At 37.8% G+C, this 19,180-nt stretch overlaps 1 protein-coding gene across 1 annotated transcript in view; it reads left to right on the forward strand.

Annotated features, from left to right (window-relative positions):
- The window catches only part of LOC150108342 (dynein regulatory complex subunit 11-like), a 286,902-nt gene extending 271,185 nt beyond the window's left edge, over positions 1–15,717 (forward strand). Inside the window, exon 18 of the mRNA XM_090390448.1 lies at positions 15,575–15,717. Coding sequence (XP_090246574.1) covers positions 15,575–15,682 — 108 coding nt within the window. The 3' untranslated portion in view covers positions 15,683–15,717. The remainder of the gene's footprint in view (positions 1–15,574) is intronic.
- Positions 15,718–19,180: the final 3,463 nt, after the last annotated feature.

Consider the following 19,180-nt stretch of genomic DNA (forward strand, 5'->3'; position numbering starts at 1 on the left):
TTGTCTATTTTACAAGAAGCAAACAAGAATATTCTTATATTTCCATGTGACAAGTTAACTCATTATCAGTTGAAAATTTACAAATATTCCTCACATCCTAAACAGGATTTAAAATCATGTCTTTCCAACTAAAGGGAAAATTAAGTAAAGAAAAAATTCTTGAAAACTGAAAATGTAGTATTCATCCCTCCCTTAATGTGCTTGGCTTAATAGGATGATAGCCAAGTAACTTTGCTTTACATAAACATAATTAATGTCAGCAAAGATTAGGTAATTAATCTTGTCTATATAACACATGTCACAAAAGTGTGTATTCTCTGTGAAGTTTTTCTGCTTTTGCAGGCTAAAAAAAACTAGTGTCTGGTAGGGAAAATGCTATCCTTATTAGTATTAAATAATAAGGATAGCAGTATTAGCTTTATTAGCCAGTATCTTTTTATGATACTGGCTAATAAAGAGTCTTTACATCCTAGATAGGATTTCAACCTAGGTCTTTCCAACCAAACACCTTGATACTAACTGTGCTACAGAGGTTCTAAAAATAGTTAAAATAATTTTCACAAATAATAATTGATAATAGATACTTTAATTATATTTATTTATTTATTTATTTTATTCTATTTAGTATGAGATGATTGGTGATGGAAATGCTATTATTATTATTATAATTAACATCTGACCTACATGGAATCAGAGATTCATCGTGGGAGGTACACACTATTGCACACAGTGCTTATGCAGCCTTGCTTTAAACTGATTCAGTGTGTCTACATTCACAATACACAGAGGCAATGCATTCCACTCTCCATGCAAAGAACCTGTTCCTCACTCCTCTGCTCACACCCTCCTTATGCAGTTGCCAGCAATGGCCTCTTGTTCTACACCCCCCCCTCTCATTCTATGAAAAATCTCTTCCATGTCAACCTAACAACCCCTGACTAGCTTATATGTCTCAATCATATCCCCCATCCCCATTCCTTCTATTCACAAGGCTCTGCAACTTATATTCTCTCAATCTGTCCTCATACTCCACATTCCAAAGACCACTGATCACCTTTTTGAATCTTTTCTGGACCCTTTCCAACATATCCTCGTCACCATGAAAACCCAGCTACCAAATCTGTGCACAATAATTCATATGAGGCCTTATCAAGGCCTTATACAATGGCATCATAACCTATCTATTTCTGCATGTCAGGATCCTCCACATCATTACCATTATCCAATGTGAGGTCTTCACAACTTGTGCAATGTGGCCCCTGAATTTCTGGTCCTCATCTACCATCTCTCCTAGAGCATTCATCTCTGCTACTTCTGTTAAAGTTTCCCCAAAAATGTATACTTACATCCCATCGTCGCTTACCAAATCTCAAAACCTTACACTCTGCAACATTGAACTGATAGTTCCACTTATCTGCCCATTCATGCAATCTGTTCAAGTCCACTTGCAAGGCCATAACATCCACTTGACTCTGCATTGCTCTCCCCAGTTTGGCACCATCTGCAAACAGCTGCATATCACTAGTTAAGCCCATCCCAATATCATTAACATGCAAACTGAACAATGGTCCCAAAACCAACCCCCTGCAGTACACCACTAGTGACCTTTCTCTTTCAGGATATGGCACCCCAATATACAACTTTCTGATACCTATCTGACAGCCACTGATCCAAGTCAGAGGTCTATTATCCAATCCCATCTGTTTCAATTATTTAACAGCTTGTTGTGTGGCAGTCTATCAAAAGCTTTTTTCAAAATCCAAGATCCACTGTATGCGCATATCCCCTGTCCAAGGTGTTCATCACCTTTTTATAGTACATAAATAAGTTAGTGAAACATGATCTCCCTTTAACAAACCCATGCTGATAACCATAGAGAATACTGCTGTTATCAAACCATTTCTGTGTCCTACCTCTCGCCAATCTCTCCAGTACCTTCACCACAATACAGATTGGCCTACAATTTGAAGCTACAGCATTATCACCACCTTTATACAGTGGAACAAGTAACTGATATAAACTGACATGTTTTAAGAATACAACTGCAAAAAATGAACTTATAACACCAGTCAATAAGATTATGATAACTTGATGAGGAAATTAACATTCCACATGCATTCTGATATGTTCATACATTTGCTATCATCATCATCAAATTACTGATATGTACCCTCCAAGGATGTACAGGATCCTATTAATGGTACTGCATGATTAAATTTACATTATTTCTAATGTCCTGTCAACAATTTTACTCAAAATTAGTCTCTCACTTGTCAGCTCTGCCATATTTTCAGCTTTTATATTTGTCTTCTAGGTCACTTATGACTGCATCAAACCACCTAGATCTTGTTCTTCCTCTGTGTCTTTTTCCTGCCATATTAGCATCAAACACTTATTTTGCTAATCTTTCCTCTCCCATTCTGTTTAAATAACAATATAAAACAGTAGCTGGGGGGGGGGTTAAAAAAAACATTGTGGAAGGAATATAAAGGAAAAAGATAATCAGCATGTTCATATGCTCATGAGTAATTCAAAATACAGACAAGTAGAGTGAAGCATGACCAGTATGTTGGTAAGTAGGACTAAATCAGATTATGAGAGAAAATTAGCTAAATAGGCCAAAATAAATCCAAAAGAATTTTTTTTGCTGCGTAGTAGGTAAGAGGAAGAGCGATTAATAACTTTAATCAGTGCACATGGTAAGTGGACATGACAATTCTTAACCTGCATGAGAAATGACTATATTATTACTTGGGTGAAATTATTGAAATCTGGAGAGGAGAGAGAGTGCCCTTTCAACAACTCCTTCCCTTCTATCCCTCATTTGGTCTAATTTTACTAAAATTCTCAGGACATCTTAAGAAAGCTATTTTCTAAATTTGGTTGAAATTAGGAAATGTACTTAATATATAACACTGCAACCATATTTGCACTAATGCATTGTATGTAACCATAATGCACTAATGCTAAACTCCATTTGACTGTTCAATATACCATGCACTCTCCAGTCTCCCAAGTGACTATTCTGACAAGAAGAGGCTACCCCTGAAAAAAACCTGTCAATCCAATAACCAACACAAACTTCCTAACACAAAAAAATCATTAAACTGCCATACATCCAGAACACATACAAAGTCTACATATACATTTTTAAACACATCAACTGTAAATTAATGTTCACCACTTCTAAAACCTACAAAATCTTACACATACAAAGAAATCCTAGGACACCACAATGTGGTATATAAATTTCCTTGCCAACAAGACTGTGACATCATCTACATAGATTCCATGATCAGATCTTTATGGACAAGACTACAGGAACACTTCCGTGACTACAACATACCAATTCCAGGGCATTTAAGCACTAAGAAACGTAATAACCAAAAGAAAAACAGAATACAAAATACAGGAAAAGCAGAAATAGAAATTCTCGAACAGAAGCATTCCCCACAAATCGACAAAGCCATAATAGCAGATATACAGGAAAATGAAACAATGCTTATTGGAAACGATATCAGAAGAATATTATTATTATTATTATTATTTGACACCTCCAGGGAGTCCAAGGACTCATCGAGGGAGGACACCTGCTCTACAACTCCCTTTCAACTATTCAATCACCAACTGACTGACTGCAACTACACTAACACTATCTACCACCGACTACCACTGGTATTTCCATAGACAATCACAAACATCCATGCCCACTGCAGGATTCAACCCCCTGTAGTCGTTTGGCTGGAGAGTGGATACGCTATCCACTTGGCCAACCATATCGGAAACAATAGCCATAAAATGCAACGAAAACTCAATAAACGTTTTCTTCCCCTATATAATCTCCGAGAGTTGGAAGCTCCAAAACATAAAAATTAGGTCACGACTCCAACCAACAGAAAGCAACATAGATACACCCTAGACAAAAACACCAAGCTGATATAACATAGCCTCCGCTTTTCCCACAAGCTCCGAAGATGACACACAGTCGAAATGGCTCACACTCTGTTACCTCTCCCCCCAACCTTGTTTCATCATATTCTATCCTTCTCCTTTCCCAATTCATCTTCATTCTTATCGTGAAATTTCTCTTCTACACAATGTTTGGATAATTAAAGTCACCCATAATGATTTTTTCAGAAGGACGAAGAGATGTTGGAAAGGGTCCAGAGACGACTGACTAAGGTAGTTTCTAACCTCTGGAATGTCAAGTATGAGGAAAGATTGAGAAGATGCAACTTGCAGAGTCTGGTGGACAGGAGGAAGAGGGAAGATACGATAGAGACCTACAAGTTAGTAAGGGATTGTTATAGGATCAATGCTGGAGAGGTTCTACAGAAAATAGTGGGAGATCAGGGGAGAACCAGAGGCCATCCATGGAAACTGTATAAAGAGGGTGTGAGAAGCAGATTTTTTTTCATGCAGAGTTGTGAACGATTGGAATGCCTTGCCTGAGAATGTGATGTCTGCAGAAAATTTGAGCGTGTTTAAAACACAGTATGATGAGCTGCGTGTTTAGTTCATTTATCATACTCCTAGATGAGTCTTTGACTCATCACTCGTTTAATATCCATAAGGCTAAATTGGTGATGCATTTCTTCGTTCCCTGCAACTGAGCCACCAAGTCTGTAGCAACATCCCACTATATATTTCATTCTGTTAGCCTCCACTTCACACCAGGTAGCCTCAAACTCACTGCTACATGAGACATTGTTACTATCATTGTTTTCTTGCATTTCTACCCTAACTGGACTTAAGTCATCTGATATCATTAATAGTACCCCTCCTCCTCTCCTATCTCTTCTGTTATTCCTAAAAATAGTATATTGATTACACTCGATCCCACTTACCATATCTGATTCTGATAGCCAGGTTTCACTAATACCAATAATCTTCGGCCACATCGTATTCAATAAAGCAGTAAACTCAATCCCTTTGTTTCTAATGCTCCAGGCATTTGTGTATAGACAAAATAAATAATGACCTAGCCTATTCTTATAATTAGCTATGCAATATATTTGGTCTTGTTCTAGAATTTTCTTTCTTCCCTTCCAGACATACTTAAAAGGTCCGAACCCAAAACATATTTTTCCACCAATTCACCAGACACATAACCTTGTTTGAAGCCATTCATATCTTTATCATGTCTGCATACCATAGCTGAACTTTCACACACATTTTTCCCATTCCTCCTTTGATGATCTAGTTTCCCTGACTTTTCGTTGGGTCTCATACCAGTAGTAATTTTTCCAGGCTCCTGATGCCAAATGAATTCAAGAGCAATGCATCCCTCTTATACAAGTTGTTTCTGCCATCAAACACATCCCACACATCTAAAAACTCATGCAAGAAATATCTTATTTCACTTCTCTTTCTTTTCCACTCAGATATCAAAACATGATCAGATTTTTCTTCTGGACTGATCTGTACCTTCAGCCTTTCCTGACATAAACACATCTCTACCATAGCTTATGCAGCCATCAAAAACTTGAATAATTTTCTGCATAAAGCACTTATTTTACCTGTACAGCTCCAAAGATGTATAAATCTCAAATCTGTCCATACATGGAATACTGTTCACACATTTGTGTGTGGGGGGGGGGATGCACCCAAAGCCTCACTAGCATTACTTAATGCTGCTAGTTAGACTAAATAGAAGAGGTCAATCAGATTAATTGATGACCCCTTTTATCACAATCATTTTCAGTCTCTCAGTTGTTTCTGCCTCATGCCTCTTCAACAGTCATGGTCAGTACTCAGCTGGATCTGCCACTATCATTCCTCCACTGTCTTGAAAAACTAAAAGAACAAGTGCACTTATGAATGGTATCATAAAAATTCTTAGAAATCAGTTAATCGAAAGACAGGTTACTGAATGGAATACGTTGAACCACAATTTAACGAATGGCAATTCATTGAATAGCAATTAATCAAAAAACAGTTCACCAAATTTTTTGATGAATTTGTTTCATAAATCATCAAAAGAGTACTTTTCTCATGAAATATTGGTTAAAAGTGTTCAGTAAGAATACCTAACATTACCCAAGATGCATACGACATATGTAGGTATTCATGGAAACTTGTAATAATATTTTATTGTATTTTAGGTCATTATTCTGTAAGAGTAGCTACTGCTTCATTGTGTAGATGGTAATTTATCTCTAAATAAAATTTCATTCTACATAATTTTTTCACAACTAATGGTCAGATCAAAATCAAAACTGATACTTTTTAATATATATTTAGAAGGGTTTTTTCTCCTGGAAACTTGGTTTTTCATCCCTTGTACAGACATATCAGCCTTCAGAACATACGCAATTTACAGACAAAAAATACTGTTGTTGGTTATGATGGGCGATAGATGGCATTGATGGTAGTAGTGATGTCGTAGTTGGAGAATTAAATAGTAGCAGAGAGAGGATGAGATGTATTTAGCGAAGTAGAGTAGTGTGCGCGCCCTCCTACGAGATGAGTCCTTGGACTCCCTGGAGGTGTTACGTAATAATAGTAATAATAATAATAATAATAATAATATCTCAACTATAAAATTTCTCCAAATTTTATCCAACTAAACAGAATTAGTAATATCATTTCGAAACTTCTTTCCCCAAGAGTCAACCTATAGTATGCTAGTACCATGAATGGGCAAAAAGGAACTCGTTCACATTTATTTGAAGAACTGTGGATTGTATTCCCTGGGAAACACATGAGATGGCAGACCATTCCAGAAGGCACTATTGGAAGGCATGAACAAAGAGGAGAAATTTGTGTGAGTTTAGAGGTTACATTTGAAAACAGAAGTATTTGAAAAAAATGCATGAAAGCAGCAGAAACAGAGCACTGGTGTGAGTACGTGAAGTGTATTAGTGAGTGAGGGGGTCATTGATCAGTCTGACTGCGCTTTTCTGTTCCAGTATCTTTAGGGAAACCACCTCAGATATGAATTAAAGATACCAAAAAAATTATATACTTGGTTTAATTCTTTATCCAAGTGTAAGCAAACAAGTTTGCACCTGAACTACTTTCAGGACTGGGGCAACTACCCAGACCGGTTTCAACCTTTATTGAGGTCTCATCAGTGGGAGCCAGACCTAGACTCAGGTGCAAATATTTGTTTGCTTACACTTGGATAAAGGATTAAACCAAGTATATAATTTCTTGGTATTTTTAATTTATAGTATAATCAAGTGGAAAATTTTCCAACAACTTTCTCTAATCCAGAGCATCTTAATAACAAGGTGTGACACCTTTTAGCAACTCGTATATGAAAATATGACTTTTGCACTACTTCAACCTTTGTGTCACCTCAGAGTTGAATATGGGGATGTGATTATGGTCGACCGTGAGATGCGGTGATCAATACCCTTGGAGGGTAATGGATGGCAATGCTCTAGCCAATGAAGTACTAACACTGAAGCTCGGCTATTGCTGTTACCCTCCTGCCATGATCAGAGTTTTAATAACTCAATAACACCTTATTCCTACACTGTCCTCTACAGATAACGGGGAAGATGAAAAGCATTCTTGCTTCGCCCTTTAAGCCAGTCCTTATAAGGACTTTGTGTCACCTCTGTGCTTTTGCACAGAAGTGGTCCCTTTCCTTGAGGTAACCAGAGGCTTTGCTTGGGGTAGGTTTTTGCCTGTCTCTGAGTGGGAGCCAGTGCTGAGATTATGGCTCTGTCTGGTGGTGGGATGAGCCTGCCACTGGGTAGAGCCAATGCTGAGAAGTTCTTCTTGGTGACTGAGCGAGCCTGTCACTGAGTGGAATAACACTGAGATGGACAGTTGTAGGGAGTGGTCTGGGGGACTGCCTAATTTTTAGAGAGGCCTTTACTTAAACAGCACCTTTATAGGTCAAAACCTGTGTGTGTAGTGGCCCCTTCCCATAATGCATAGCATTATACTTACCTGCAAGGATATGTGCTTTTCATTATGGGATACTAAGGCAAGTGATGTGAAGTCATTACTTCACATCACTTGAATAATTCCTATATAAATCCCCAGTCCTGAAAATAGTTCAGGTGCAAACTTGTTTGCTTACACGTGGATAAAGGGTTGATTGGTAGTCTGCTGGAATAAATCATTTATATATAGAAGGAATAAGGTGAGTGAAAGAACAAAGTCTTTTGGGAACCCCTGCATTGGTTGTATACATAGAGGGAACCATCCACTATCACCTGAATTAAGCATCCAGTTAGAAAGCTGACAGTCCAACTGCAGAATTCAGGGGGCAGACCAAACAATGAGGATTTACTTAACAGATCTTTGTGCCAGACCTGGTCAAAAGCCTTGGAGATATCAAGGACAACCACTTGGGACTCATTGAACTTTTCCATGGTATTTGTTCAGATATGGGTTTCACAAATGAATAGATCACCTGTTGACTAACAGTAACTGAATCCATTCTGGTGGTCATTTATTAGCCAAGAGTCTTCAAGACAGTTGTGTGTTGATAGCTCTTTCTGATACTTTTGATACTAGAATAAGAGAAACTGGATAGTAGTTTGAGGGCATAATTTTTTTTTTTTTTTTTTTTTTTGCCCATAGGGATAAGTTGAATATGTGCTGATTTCCAGACTGCAGAGTTAGATACCAGTGGAATAAAAGAGTGTAAAAAATAGCTTTAATGGAATATGTGCAATAGATATATTTAAATAACTTTCATAGCTTACACATGTAACAAAAATTATATAGGATTTATTCAAAAACCCCAATATATTTCATCCAACAATTACCTGGATATCATCAGGGAGATATGCCATTAACCAAATTTAAAAGATGAATCACAATAATGATTCATAAATCATGCATATATAATGGTATATCTTCTCATGTTATTGACACTAGACACAGAGTTCTCGAAGAGAACTCTGTGCCTAGTGTCAATGTAACCTAAGGTTACATCCACCTCCACATTATGCTTGCCTTCCTCGCCCTCATTCATTCTATTCATATTTCTGTTGGCACTTACTTGTTCCTGAAGCATTGCTGTCACCACTACTAAACCCAAGGAGATTGATATTGAGATCACTCGGTACTTCCCATTGTCTAACAGTTTATGCAGACATGAACTCCAATGTCTCTTACCTGCCATATTTTAATTGTCATATGGCAAGTACAGTGCTACAAAATCTTGTAGGATACTATGCAGAATGCAGTCCTTAAATTGTGATCGACTAGACAACAGTGTATCAGTTAACTGTTGTACATATGTTGCTATTATTGAAAAAGACAGTCCAATACACAGACACAGTATACCAGAAAAATACTTTAAAAACTTCAGAATCTGTACTCTCCACACTTAGTAACAATTGGCCTATGCATCTTTTCGTATCTTGCTATTGATAATACCACAATATTTGCCCTCTGGTACATTTTAAATGAGCAAAAATGTTTCTAGGAACGAATTTGTTTATGGCATTTTGATTATTGTAAGAGTTTCATTTGTAAAAACATATTGCACTGTGCAAAAGTGATGTTGACTAAAAAAGATGTGCCAATGCTGAGTAAAGATGTAATTTTAAACAAAAATTAAGTATTAATTTGCCAAAAAAAATCAGTTTTTACAGAGAAACCGAAGGCAAGAAATTCGTGTGAGATTTACATTCATGAAAATGAGATTATATTCATGTTATTTAGTCCTGTGTAATATGATTTTCACATCATCTCTTGTTAGAGATGGTTATTCTTGATCATTCTTAATCTCCTTTAAAATGCCATGTCATATTTAGTTTTCAAACTGGGTGATTATGTGATCAGTTATTTTCTTTAAAAATTAAATGGCCAATAATAAAAAACAGTCAGACATCAAATTTACAAAATGAAAAAAAATACTGTAATGACAAAAAAAAAAGTGTGCCCTCTATTGATGTTTTTATTATTATTATTATTATGTGACACCTGGAGTGAATTTGATGGATGTAAGGACCTGTATATGCCTGATGGACTCTACTTAAATGTTTTGGAGTTAGGTACTTGGAAAAAGTGTTGTTCAGTGAAAGTATGGAAATGCAACACCTGGGAAACTAGAGATATTAGGAAGAAAGCAATCAAGCATGTGTCCAGCCATCTCCGGGACAAATGAGTGTGAGTGCAGGAATGATTGTGAAGAGCTGTGTGCGGTTTCCCAGGTTTCGAATCTGAATGAGCAGGTAATGACATTATTGTGCGACCAAGGCGATGTTTCAATGCATGTACATGAATGCCCAAAATATCAGAAATAACGGAGAGTAGTTTTTGGCATTGATCAGCTCATCTTGGCCAAAAATTATTGGCATCAGCGAGACCTGGTTGTCAGAGAATGATGTAGTCAATTTCAGAGAAGACAGAGGAAATAGGGCAGGGGAAGAGGGGTATTAGTAATGATAACTGAAGAACTTCAACTAACAAAAATAGACGTTAAGATTGTAGATGTGATGGAAATGGTTTATTTGAGGCTGTCTGGTGTGAGATAGAGAATAGCAGGACAAAATATATTGCTGGTTGCTGCTATAGACCTGGGATCTAGAAGATGTGGACGACATGTATCAGCAGATTAGCACAATGAATGTAGGCTGAACAATTATAATTGGAGATATCACCATAGTTGAAGAGTGTTGGATTTGGTAATAGTATCAGAAGATCTATCTCTAACTGTGGAACCAAAGGAGTGTTGAAATGCATGTACACAAATTTTCCCCAATCGGGGGTAGAGTTTGCTACCTCCGATTGAGGAAAGTGACCATGCAGTTTTGTCCTGGGAGGTTGCTCAACATGTGGAAATTTCAGACAAGAAAGGGTTTATCCATAACTACAAAGCTGGTGATTATGACAAACTCAGGAGGCAACTTGCAGTGCCATGGCAAAATAAATTATATGGAATGAATGTCATTAGTGTATGGGAAGCAGTCAAGGATTGTTTGAGCAAGGCAGTATATGAGTGTATACCCAGGGTCAGAAGGATTAAGTGGATGCATAGCAGTATTAAAGCGGGAGCTGCAAAAAAAAAAAAAAAAGAAAGAAAACATTGTGGAAGGAATATAAACAACAAGATGATCAGCATGCCCATGAACAGTATAAAGCATAAGCAAGAAGGGTAACCAGTATTATAATACAAGCTAAATCAGATTTTGAGAGAAAATTAGTTAAGCAAGCCAAAGTAAATCCAAAAGACTTTTTTTCACTACATAGCAAGTAAGAGAAAGAATGATTATGAAAAGATAACTTTACTCAGTGCTGATGGCAAAAAAGTGACAGAAGCAGAAGAAATAGTTCAGTTACTAAGTGGTCAATTTGCAAGGTATAGTCAAATAAGCCAAGCAAATAAGAAAAGGGTGATCATTATGGGTGATTTTAATTATGGCAATATAGACTGGAATGAAGAGATAGCAACTGGAAGTAAAGAAAATGAGTTTCTTGAGTTTTTGAGGGATAACTACCTCAGACAGTATGTAACAGAGGGCACAAGAGGATTAAGGGTCTTGGATTTGGTCATCTCATCGGAGGATGTAATTATCAATGAGGTATCAAATCATCCACCAATTGGTGAAAGTGACCATGAGGTGATTACTTGGGTGGTTGCCAGCAGTGCAAGGACCCCTGTGAAAAAAGGGTATATGTGGAACTACAAGGGGGGTGATTATGAAGAGCTCAGGAGACAGCTTGCAGGTGTAGCATGGAATGAGGAGTTAGCTGGAAAAGAGATCAATGCAGCTTGGGGGATTTTCAAAAAATATTTAGTGGATGCAATGTCTAAATGTATACCACGGGTGAGAAGGTTAAATAAGTTAGGTGTGAGATGGATGAATAAAGAGATTAAGCATGCAATACAGAGAAAAAGGGCATTGTGGAGGCAGCATAAGAGAAGTGGAAGTAACCAATTTCATGAGTTCTACAAAGACCAGGCAAGGAGAGTGACTTGGTTGGTGAGAGTAGCTAAAGAGAGGTATGAACAGCAGTTAGCTAATGAAGCTAAAAAGAATCCTAGGGAGTTCTTTCGATATGTAGCCAGCAAAAGAAAGAATGATTATGGAAGGATGACATTGATTGGAGGAAATGGTATAAAGACAGCTGTTGCAGAATGTGTGGTGGAGATACTTAATGAGCAGTTCATAAAGATCTTTCAATCTTGTGAATGTGACTTCATGGAGAGATTAAGAGCAGTTGATGATGGGGAGGAGAGACTGACTGTAAGTGAGCAAGAGGTGTTTGGGGAGTTGAGTAAACTAGATGTAAATAAGGCTGTGGGACTTGATAATATATCACCGCGTATTCTGAAGGAATGTGCCAGAGAGTTGACACCTGCCTTGACATATTTTTTTAATACGAGTCTTGCACTTGGTCAAGTCCCTAAAGAGTGGAAGGAGGGCAAGATTGTGCCACTTCATAAAGGAGGTGATCGAACTCAAGCATCAAATTATAGGCCTATCTGTGTGTCGGGTGTTGTGGTTAAGTTGTTGGAGAAGCTTGTGAGAGCTAGAATCCAGAGTTGGGTTGACAACAATGGTATAATCTTTGATGGACAGCATGGATTTGCTAAAGGGAGGTCGTGTTTTAGTAATCTACTTACTTATTACAATAAAGTGACTGCTTCCTTGGACAGAGGAGAAGGATACACAGTAATATACTTGGATTTCGCAAAAGCTTTTGATAGAGTGCCTCATGATAAGTTGACAGTCAAACTAGAGCAGATGGGGTTGGATATTAGATTAGTGCATTGGATTGGAGACTGGCTATCTGATAGGTATCAACAAGTTGTGTATGGGGGTGCAATATCCAGGAAAAGGAAAGTCACTAGTGGAGTGCCTCAGGGATCTGTTTTAGGGCCATTACTATTTAACTTGTATATTAATGATATTGGCGAAGATTTGGATGGAGATATTCAGTTGTTTGCAGATGATGCAAAGTTGGGAAGAACCATAAAGAGTAGTGAAGATGTTGTGGCCTTGCAAGAAGACTTGAATAAATTGAGTGATTGGGCAAGCAAATGGGGGTGTGAGTTCAATGTTGCAAAATGTAAGGTTTTAAAATTTGGAAAACAAAGATGGGATGCAGAATTTATGCTTGGTAAGAATATATTGTTGGAAGTAGAGGAAATAAGAGATCTGGGAGTGATAGTGGATAAGGATCTAAAATTTAGGGGTCACATCGCCAAAATTGTGAAGACAACACAAAGACTTCTGGGAATGATGAGGAGGACACTGACGTGTAGAAGTAGGGAGATTCTTGTTCCATTGTATAAGGCTTTGATTAGGCCACACATGGACTATTGTGCCCAGATTTGGTCACCTGGTTTTCAGAAGGATGAGGAGATGTTGGAAAGGGTCCAAAGGCGACTGACTAAGGTAGTTTCTGACCTCTGGAATGTCGAGTATGAGGAAAGATTGAAAAGATGTAATTTGCAGAGACTAGTGGAGAGAAGGAAGAGGGGAGATATGATAGAGACCTACAAGTTGGTAAGGGGTTGCTATAGGATCAATGGTGGAGAAGTTCTACAGCGAATAGTGGGAGATCAGGGGAGAACCAGAGGTCATCCCTGGAAACTGTATAAAGAGGGTGTGAGTAGGGGAGTGAGAGGCAGGTTTTTTTCGTGCAGAGTTGTGAATGATTGGAATGCCTTGCCTGAGAGTGTGGTGTCTGCAAGGAGTTTGAATGTGTTTAAGACCCGGTATGATGAGATGTGTGTGAGATAAAAGGACCTCCTAGATGAGTCTTTGACTCCATGAGGTCTTGTTTAATAATAATAATAATAATAATATCATTCAGGTGATGACTTTGCAATTACTGAAGTGAAAGAGACTGATGTGAGCATTGAGGTAAATGAACTGTAAGTACTCAGTGTATTGAAAAATATCAATATGACTATATCAGCAAGACTGGACAGTATGTCAGCTTGTGCAATACAAGAATGTGCAGGTGAATTGGCAGTGCTTCTGATGAAGTTCTTTAATCTAAGTCATCTCTGGCAAAATTCCAAGGGAGTGGAAATAAGTTCCATTAGAATAAAGGTGGCTCCAAGACAGAAGTAACAAAGTACAGACCAAGTGTGGAGTGGTGGTTAAAGTATTGGAAAAGTGGGATAAAAGTAAAATTCAGGAATGAGTGGATAGGAATACGATCCTCTGCAGAGAACAGCATGTCTTTGTAAAAGGAAGGTCCTACCTTGGTAATTTATTCAGATTTTATAATATGGTGACAGCAGAATTAGATAAAGGGAATGGATGCACCATGATATTGCTGGACTCTGCAAAGGCATTTGACAAAATACCACATGAAAAACTATTACATAAGTTGGAGCAAATGAGAATGGATATGAGGCTGGTGGCACGGATGGGGGGGGGGCTGATAGATGGACATCAGAAGGTGGTATATGGTGGAGTGAAATTAGTGTGAATGAGGGTGACTAGTGGAGTGTCCAAGAGCTGTACTAGGACCACTACTCTTTAAGTTGTAGATTAATGATATAGCGAAAGATTTCAAGGGGGGGGGGGTATTTAGTTGTTTGCCTTATGATGCAAAACTAGGGAAGGCAATAGTTGATATCTTGCAGGATGACTCAAATAAATTTGCAGTGTGGTTAAAGGACAATGGTTGTCAATTTAATGTCACAAAATGTAAGGTAATGCACTTCAGGATGTAAAGATTACATTCTTCTTATCATATTGGTGGCAGTAGTTTATAGGAAATTGATGAAGCTATGGATCTGGGAGGGGGAAGATGGCAGAGAGAGATTTGAAATTTAGTGGACATAATGCAAGAGTTGGCAAAATAGCTCAGAGGATTACTTGTATGCTGAAGAACACATTGACAAGCAAAGATATTGAGTTTATTATCCCTCTTATAAGGCTATGATTTGGCCCCATGTCAACATATTGTGCACAGACTTTTGGTCACTTGAGTTTCTTGGGGATCGGGAGGTGGTGGAGAGACAAGTGACCAAGCTAGTGACAGGTCTGTGGAATTTTCCCTATGAAGATAGATTGAGGATGTATTGCAGAGTTTAGCTAACAGGCAGAGGAGAGGAGACATGATAGAAACTTATAAGTTAATAAAGAGATTCCATAAGATTGACACAAAAGAATTTTCGACCTACTACATGAGGAGTAGGTCGAAAACAAGTCGTCACATTTGGAAGTTGTCTGAGAGTGTATTAATAAGGGTGTGCAGACTAGGTTCTTTACTTAGAGAGTGGTGATTGAGTGAAATGGATTGCCGGAGGTGTTTGTGAGCATCCCAACAGTGAATAAATTCAATGAGATGTATCATAGGTATTCTATTAAGAGATAGAGTGGATCTCCTGCGACACATTTTGGAATCCATGGAGTATCTATATAAATAATAATAATAACATTTTAGAGTACTATTTTCAGTGCCTGAGTCAAGTACACAAGATTAAATCTGTTACATTAACAACTGATTTCAATTTGTACTTTAATTTTAAAAATTGTGCATTAATTGCTTCATTTGATATAAAAAAAAATGTATTTCAGTGACTTTTTTTTAACTTTTAAAGATGACTTTTATCTCTATTTTTTTAATAAGTTAATTGCAATTTATGTCCTTTTTTTTTTTTTTTTTTTTTTTTTTTTAAATTCCACAGGTCTGGTTTTCTAAAATGCCCCTTGGAAAGAAACGTGTAAAGATGTTACAAGCAGAGAAGAAAGGAGTGGAAGAAGAAAGTCAAGCTCAAAAAGGAAAGAAGAAATAATATCTAAGCATGTCATCTGGTAATCTGGCCATCACAAATAAACATACTAATCATCATTACAGAACTTTATAGAAATATTCTAATAATATTAATGATAATAGTAATGACAAAATGGTTCTATTATGCATAATCTCTACCAGTATGTTTTTATTAACTCTCAATAAATTAACTTTTTATTATATGATAATGGTAATATAATTATTGTAAGTGAAATGAAAACATTACAAAATACTCTACAAAATAAATTAAAGCAAATTTAATATTTTAAAGTATAGATCCCCAGTTCAACATTTTTCACAAAAATCACAAAAGTTCCTGGCAAATAAGTGCTCTTAGAGAATACAGAGACAATTGTAAGAAAGCTAAACACTGTGTAAAACTAAACAAAAGTCATGGGAGGATTTTGGCAAGAACATTGAAAATAAATATCAAGAAGGTGGCAAGATATTCTGGAGGTTGTTGAAGAAGCTTAGAAATGGAGGAAAGAGTGCTGTAAAAGGAATTAGAGATGATAAAGGCGACATGAAGACTGGAGAAAAATATATCCTTGAGTAATTACTTCGAACAATTGCTAAATGACACAATCAGTGACAGCACAATGGTAAAAAAAACACTGACTAAGCATGCAATCAGGAATATATATCCATACTTGATGTAGAAAAAGCCATCAAAAGCATGAAATGTGGAAAAGGCAACTGGAGTAGATGATATTCGACCAGAAATGCTCAAGTATGGAGGTATAAAAGTCTTACAGTGGCTGCACTACATAGTTTGAAGGTCTGGACAGAGGGATGAATTCCAGATGATTGGAGTAGAGCTCTTATAGTTAATACCCATATATAAAAAGGGAAATAAAACTGAATGTGAGAATTATTTCTCTACTGAGTGTTCCTGATAAGATTTATGCAAATATACTTGAGAAACAATTGAGAAAGATTGACAATTGACATTTATGTCTTTAGGGGTGAAGCAAGATGCTTTTCATATTCCCGCTATCTGTTGTGAGGATAAAATTTATGAGCAGTTTGCTCGCCCTGAATGGCCATGGAGATTATGCATCGCTATGGGATGCTAATATAGCTTTTGGTCTTCTATATTTGAATATGTCCATTACTTCTTATGCTGCAGCTTGCTGAACCAAATCGTTGAGGTGTGTGGACGTCTTTAGGAAAAACTTGGATGCTAAGGATTGTAGAAAAGAGAAAATATAGGGAATATTTGCATCTCTATGAACTTGATTGTTTCTATCATACCACAGAGCATTCAGAATCATTCTCAAGCACTTGTTTTGCAATCTTTGTATCTTGATAATGTTAGTATTAGAGGTGTGGCTCCAGGCTGGAGAGGCATAGGCGATTATAGGACGAATCGTCATCTGGTATAGTTGCAATTTGATTCTGTTGCTGAGCTTGCTATTTCTATTAATAGCAGATAGATCTGAGCTATGGCTTTAGATGCCTTTATGCACGCAGACTTGGCGTGCTGATTGAAAGATAGCTTTTTGTTGAGAATTACACCCAGGTAATTTGTTTCTGTCTGCCAGGGAATTTTTGTATTGAATAGTAACACATCTCCTACAGGAAACATTGGCCTTTTTGAGAAAAGAACGGCTGAGCTTTTCTGCAGGTTGACTTCCAATCTCCACTTAGAGAACCAACCCTCCAGCTTTAGAATGTTTTCTTGAAGCTTTCTGGTAATGAAATGGGGTCTGAGAGATCTGGTTAGTATTGCCATATCATCCGCATACAGGGCCAAAATGGAAGTCATCGGATTGTGTGGGATGTCTGACATGTATACAGAGAACAGCAATGGAGCCAGTAGAGATCCCTGCGGCACTCCAGCAAAGATGTGGCGCTGGGAGGATGTAGAACCATTGATTTTTACTTACATTGATCTATTCTGAAGATATGAATGGATTAAATGAACCATTTTTACCGGCTGAGATAAGTTTGTGCAGGAGTCCAAAATGCCAGATTTTGTCAAATGCTTTGGATAAGTCTAGGAAAACAGTTCCTGTGCACTGGCGCTAGTTGTAGCTGGTGGTGATGTATTCGACAATTCTGTGGATTTGCTGGGTAGTACTATGGTGTTGCCTAAAACCAAACTGTTCTTTAGGGAGGATCTTTAGGTCATTTACTGAGGTTTGGGGTCGTGAGAGGATGACCTTCTCTGCAACCTTACCCAGATTGGAGATGAGACTGACTGGATGATAATTTTGCAGTAGGTGTGGGTCTTTGCCTGACTTATGTATAAGAATTACGTCAGCCAATTTCCAGGTGGAAGGAAAATAGTGAAATTTAAATTGCATTTATTATACTGGTCAGGTACACTACTGCTTTTCGGTGCAGAAGTTTGATCACCCGATTAGTAATGCATCTGGCCCAGGAGCTTTTTTGTTCTTTAATTTTTTAATAATGTCATATATCTCAGCAGGTGATGTTGGTGCAATATGGTCACTGCTGATGATAGGAAGTTTGAGTGAGTGTCTGACCTTGCTGTGAATCTTATATATGTGGTCAAAGTCAAGGTTTCCATACGAAGGCTTGCATTGCTCCTCTATATTGTATGCTATAACTTCTGCTTTGTCTACATCTGTGTGAGCAAGGCCCTGGTCAGAGAATATTGGATCTGTCTTTGTTTTTGATATTTTTCAGTAGTCTCCAGATGGAGTGATCAGTAGGTGAAATGGAGGATAACTTTTCATCCCATACTTGGTCTCTATGAGCTTTGAGTGCATCTCTTACTGTCCCATTTAATCTGTTGAGATTTGTTTTATCTTGTGGTGCACACGTGTTACAGAATCTTTTCCTAGCTCTGTTTTTGTCTCTGATCAAGTTCATGATGTCATCAGGCAAATGATCTGGCTTGCAGGCAGATTTGTAGGAGGAAGCTACCTTTATAGCAGAATTAATTTGTTGTGTGAGATTTTTAACTGCAGTTTCTACTTCTTCTTTTGTGCATATGTGAGGAGCAGGTCCAATATAATCCTTCAGTGCTGTTGACAGTCTTTCCCATGCTATGTAGGAGTGAGAAGGAGGAGACAGGTATTCTTGTTTTCCCAGCTGTAGTAGAATTGGGTTGTGATCAGATGATAGTTAAGCGCCTCCGTAGCACAATTGGAAGAACGACGGTACATTGCGCCCTTCGATTGGAATAGGCCTAAGTTCGATTCTCGTCGCGACGGGAGGAATCTTTATCTGGTCGATTTCAATCGAAGGTGAGTTAGCCGATCTCATACGGAGGTAGCAGGGTTTTTTCTCCCGGAAACTCGGGTTTTTCATCCCGCATACATACAAATCGGCCCTTCAGAACACACGCAATTTACAGACAAAAATTACTAGTTGTGGTGGTGTTGGAGGTGGGCGGTAGATGGCGTTGATGAAGATGATTCGTAGTAGAGGTTAGGTGTAGAGACAGTTGTAGGTGTCCTCCCGCGATGAGTCTTCGGACTCATTGGAGGTATCAGGAATAATAATAATAATAATAGTTCATCCATGG

Source organism: Typopeltis vanoorti, chromosome 3 (assembly GCF_054136105.1).
Source record: "Typopeltis vanoorti isolate ZY-2024b chromosome 3, IOZ_Tvanoo_1.0, whole genome shotgun sequence".
Lineage (NCBI taxonomy): Eukaryota > Metazoa > Arthropoda > Arachnida > Uropygi > Thelyphonidae > Typopeltis > Typopeltis vanoorti.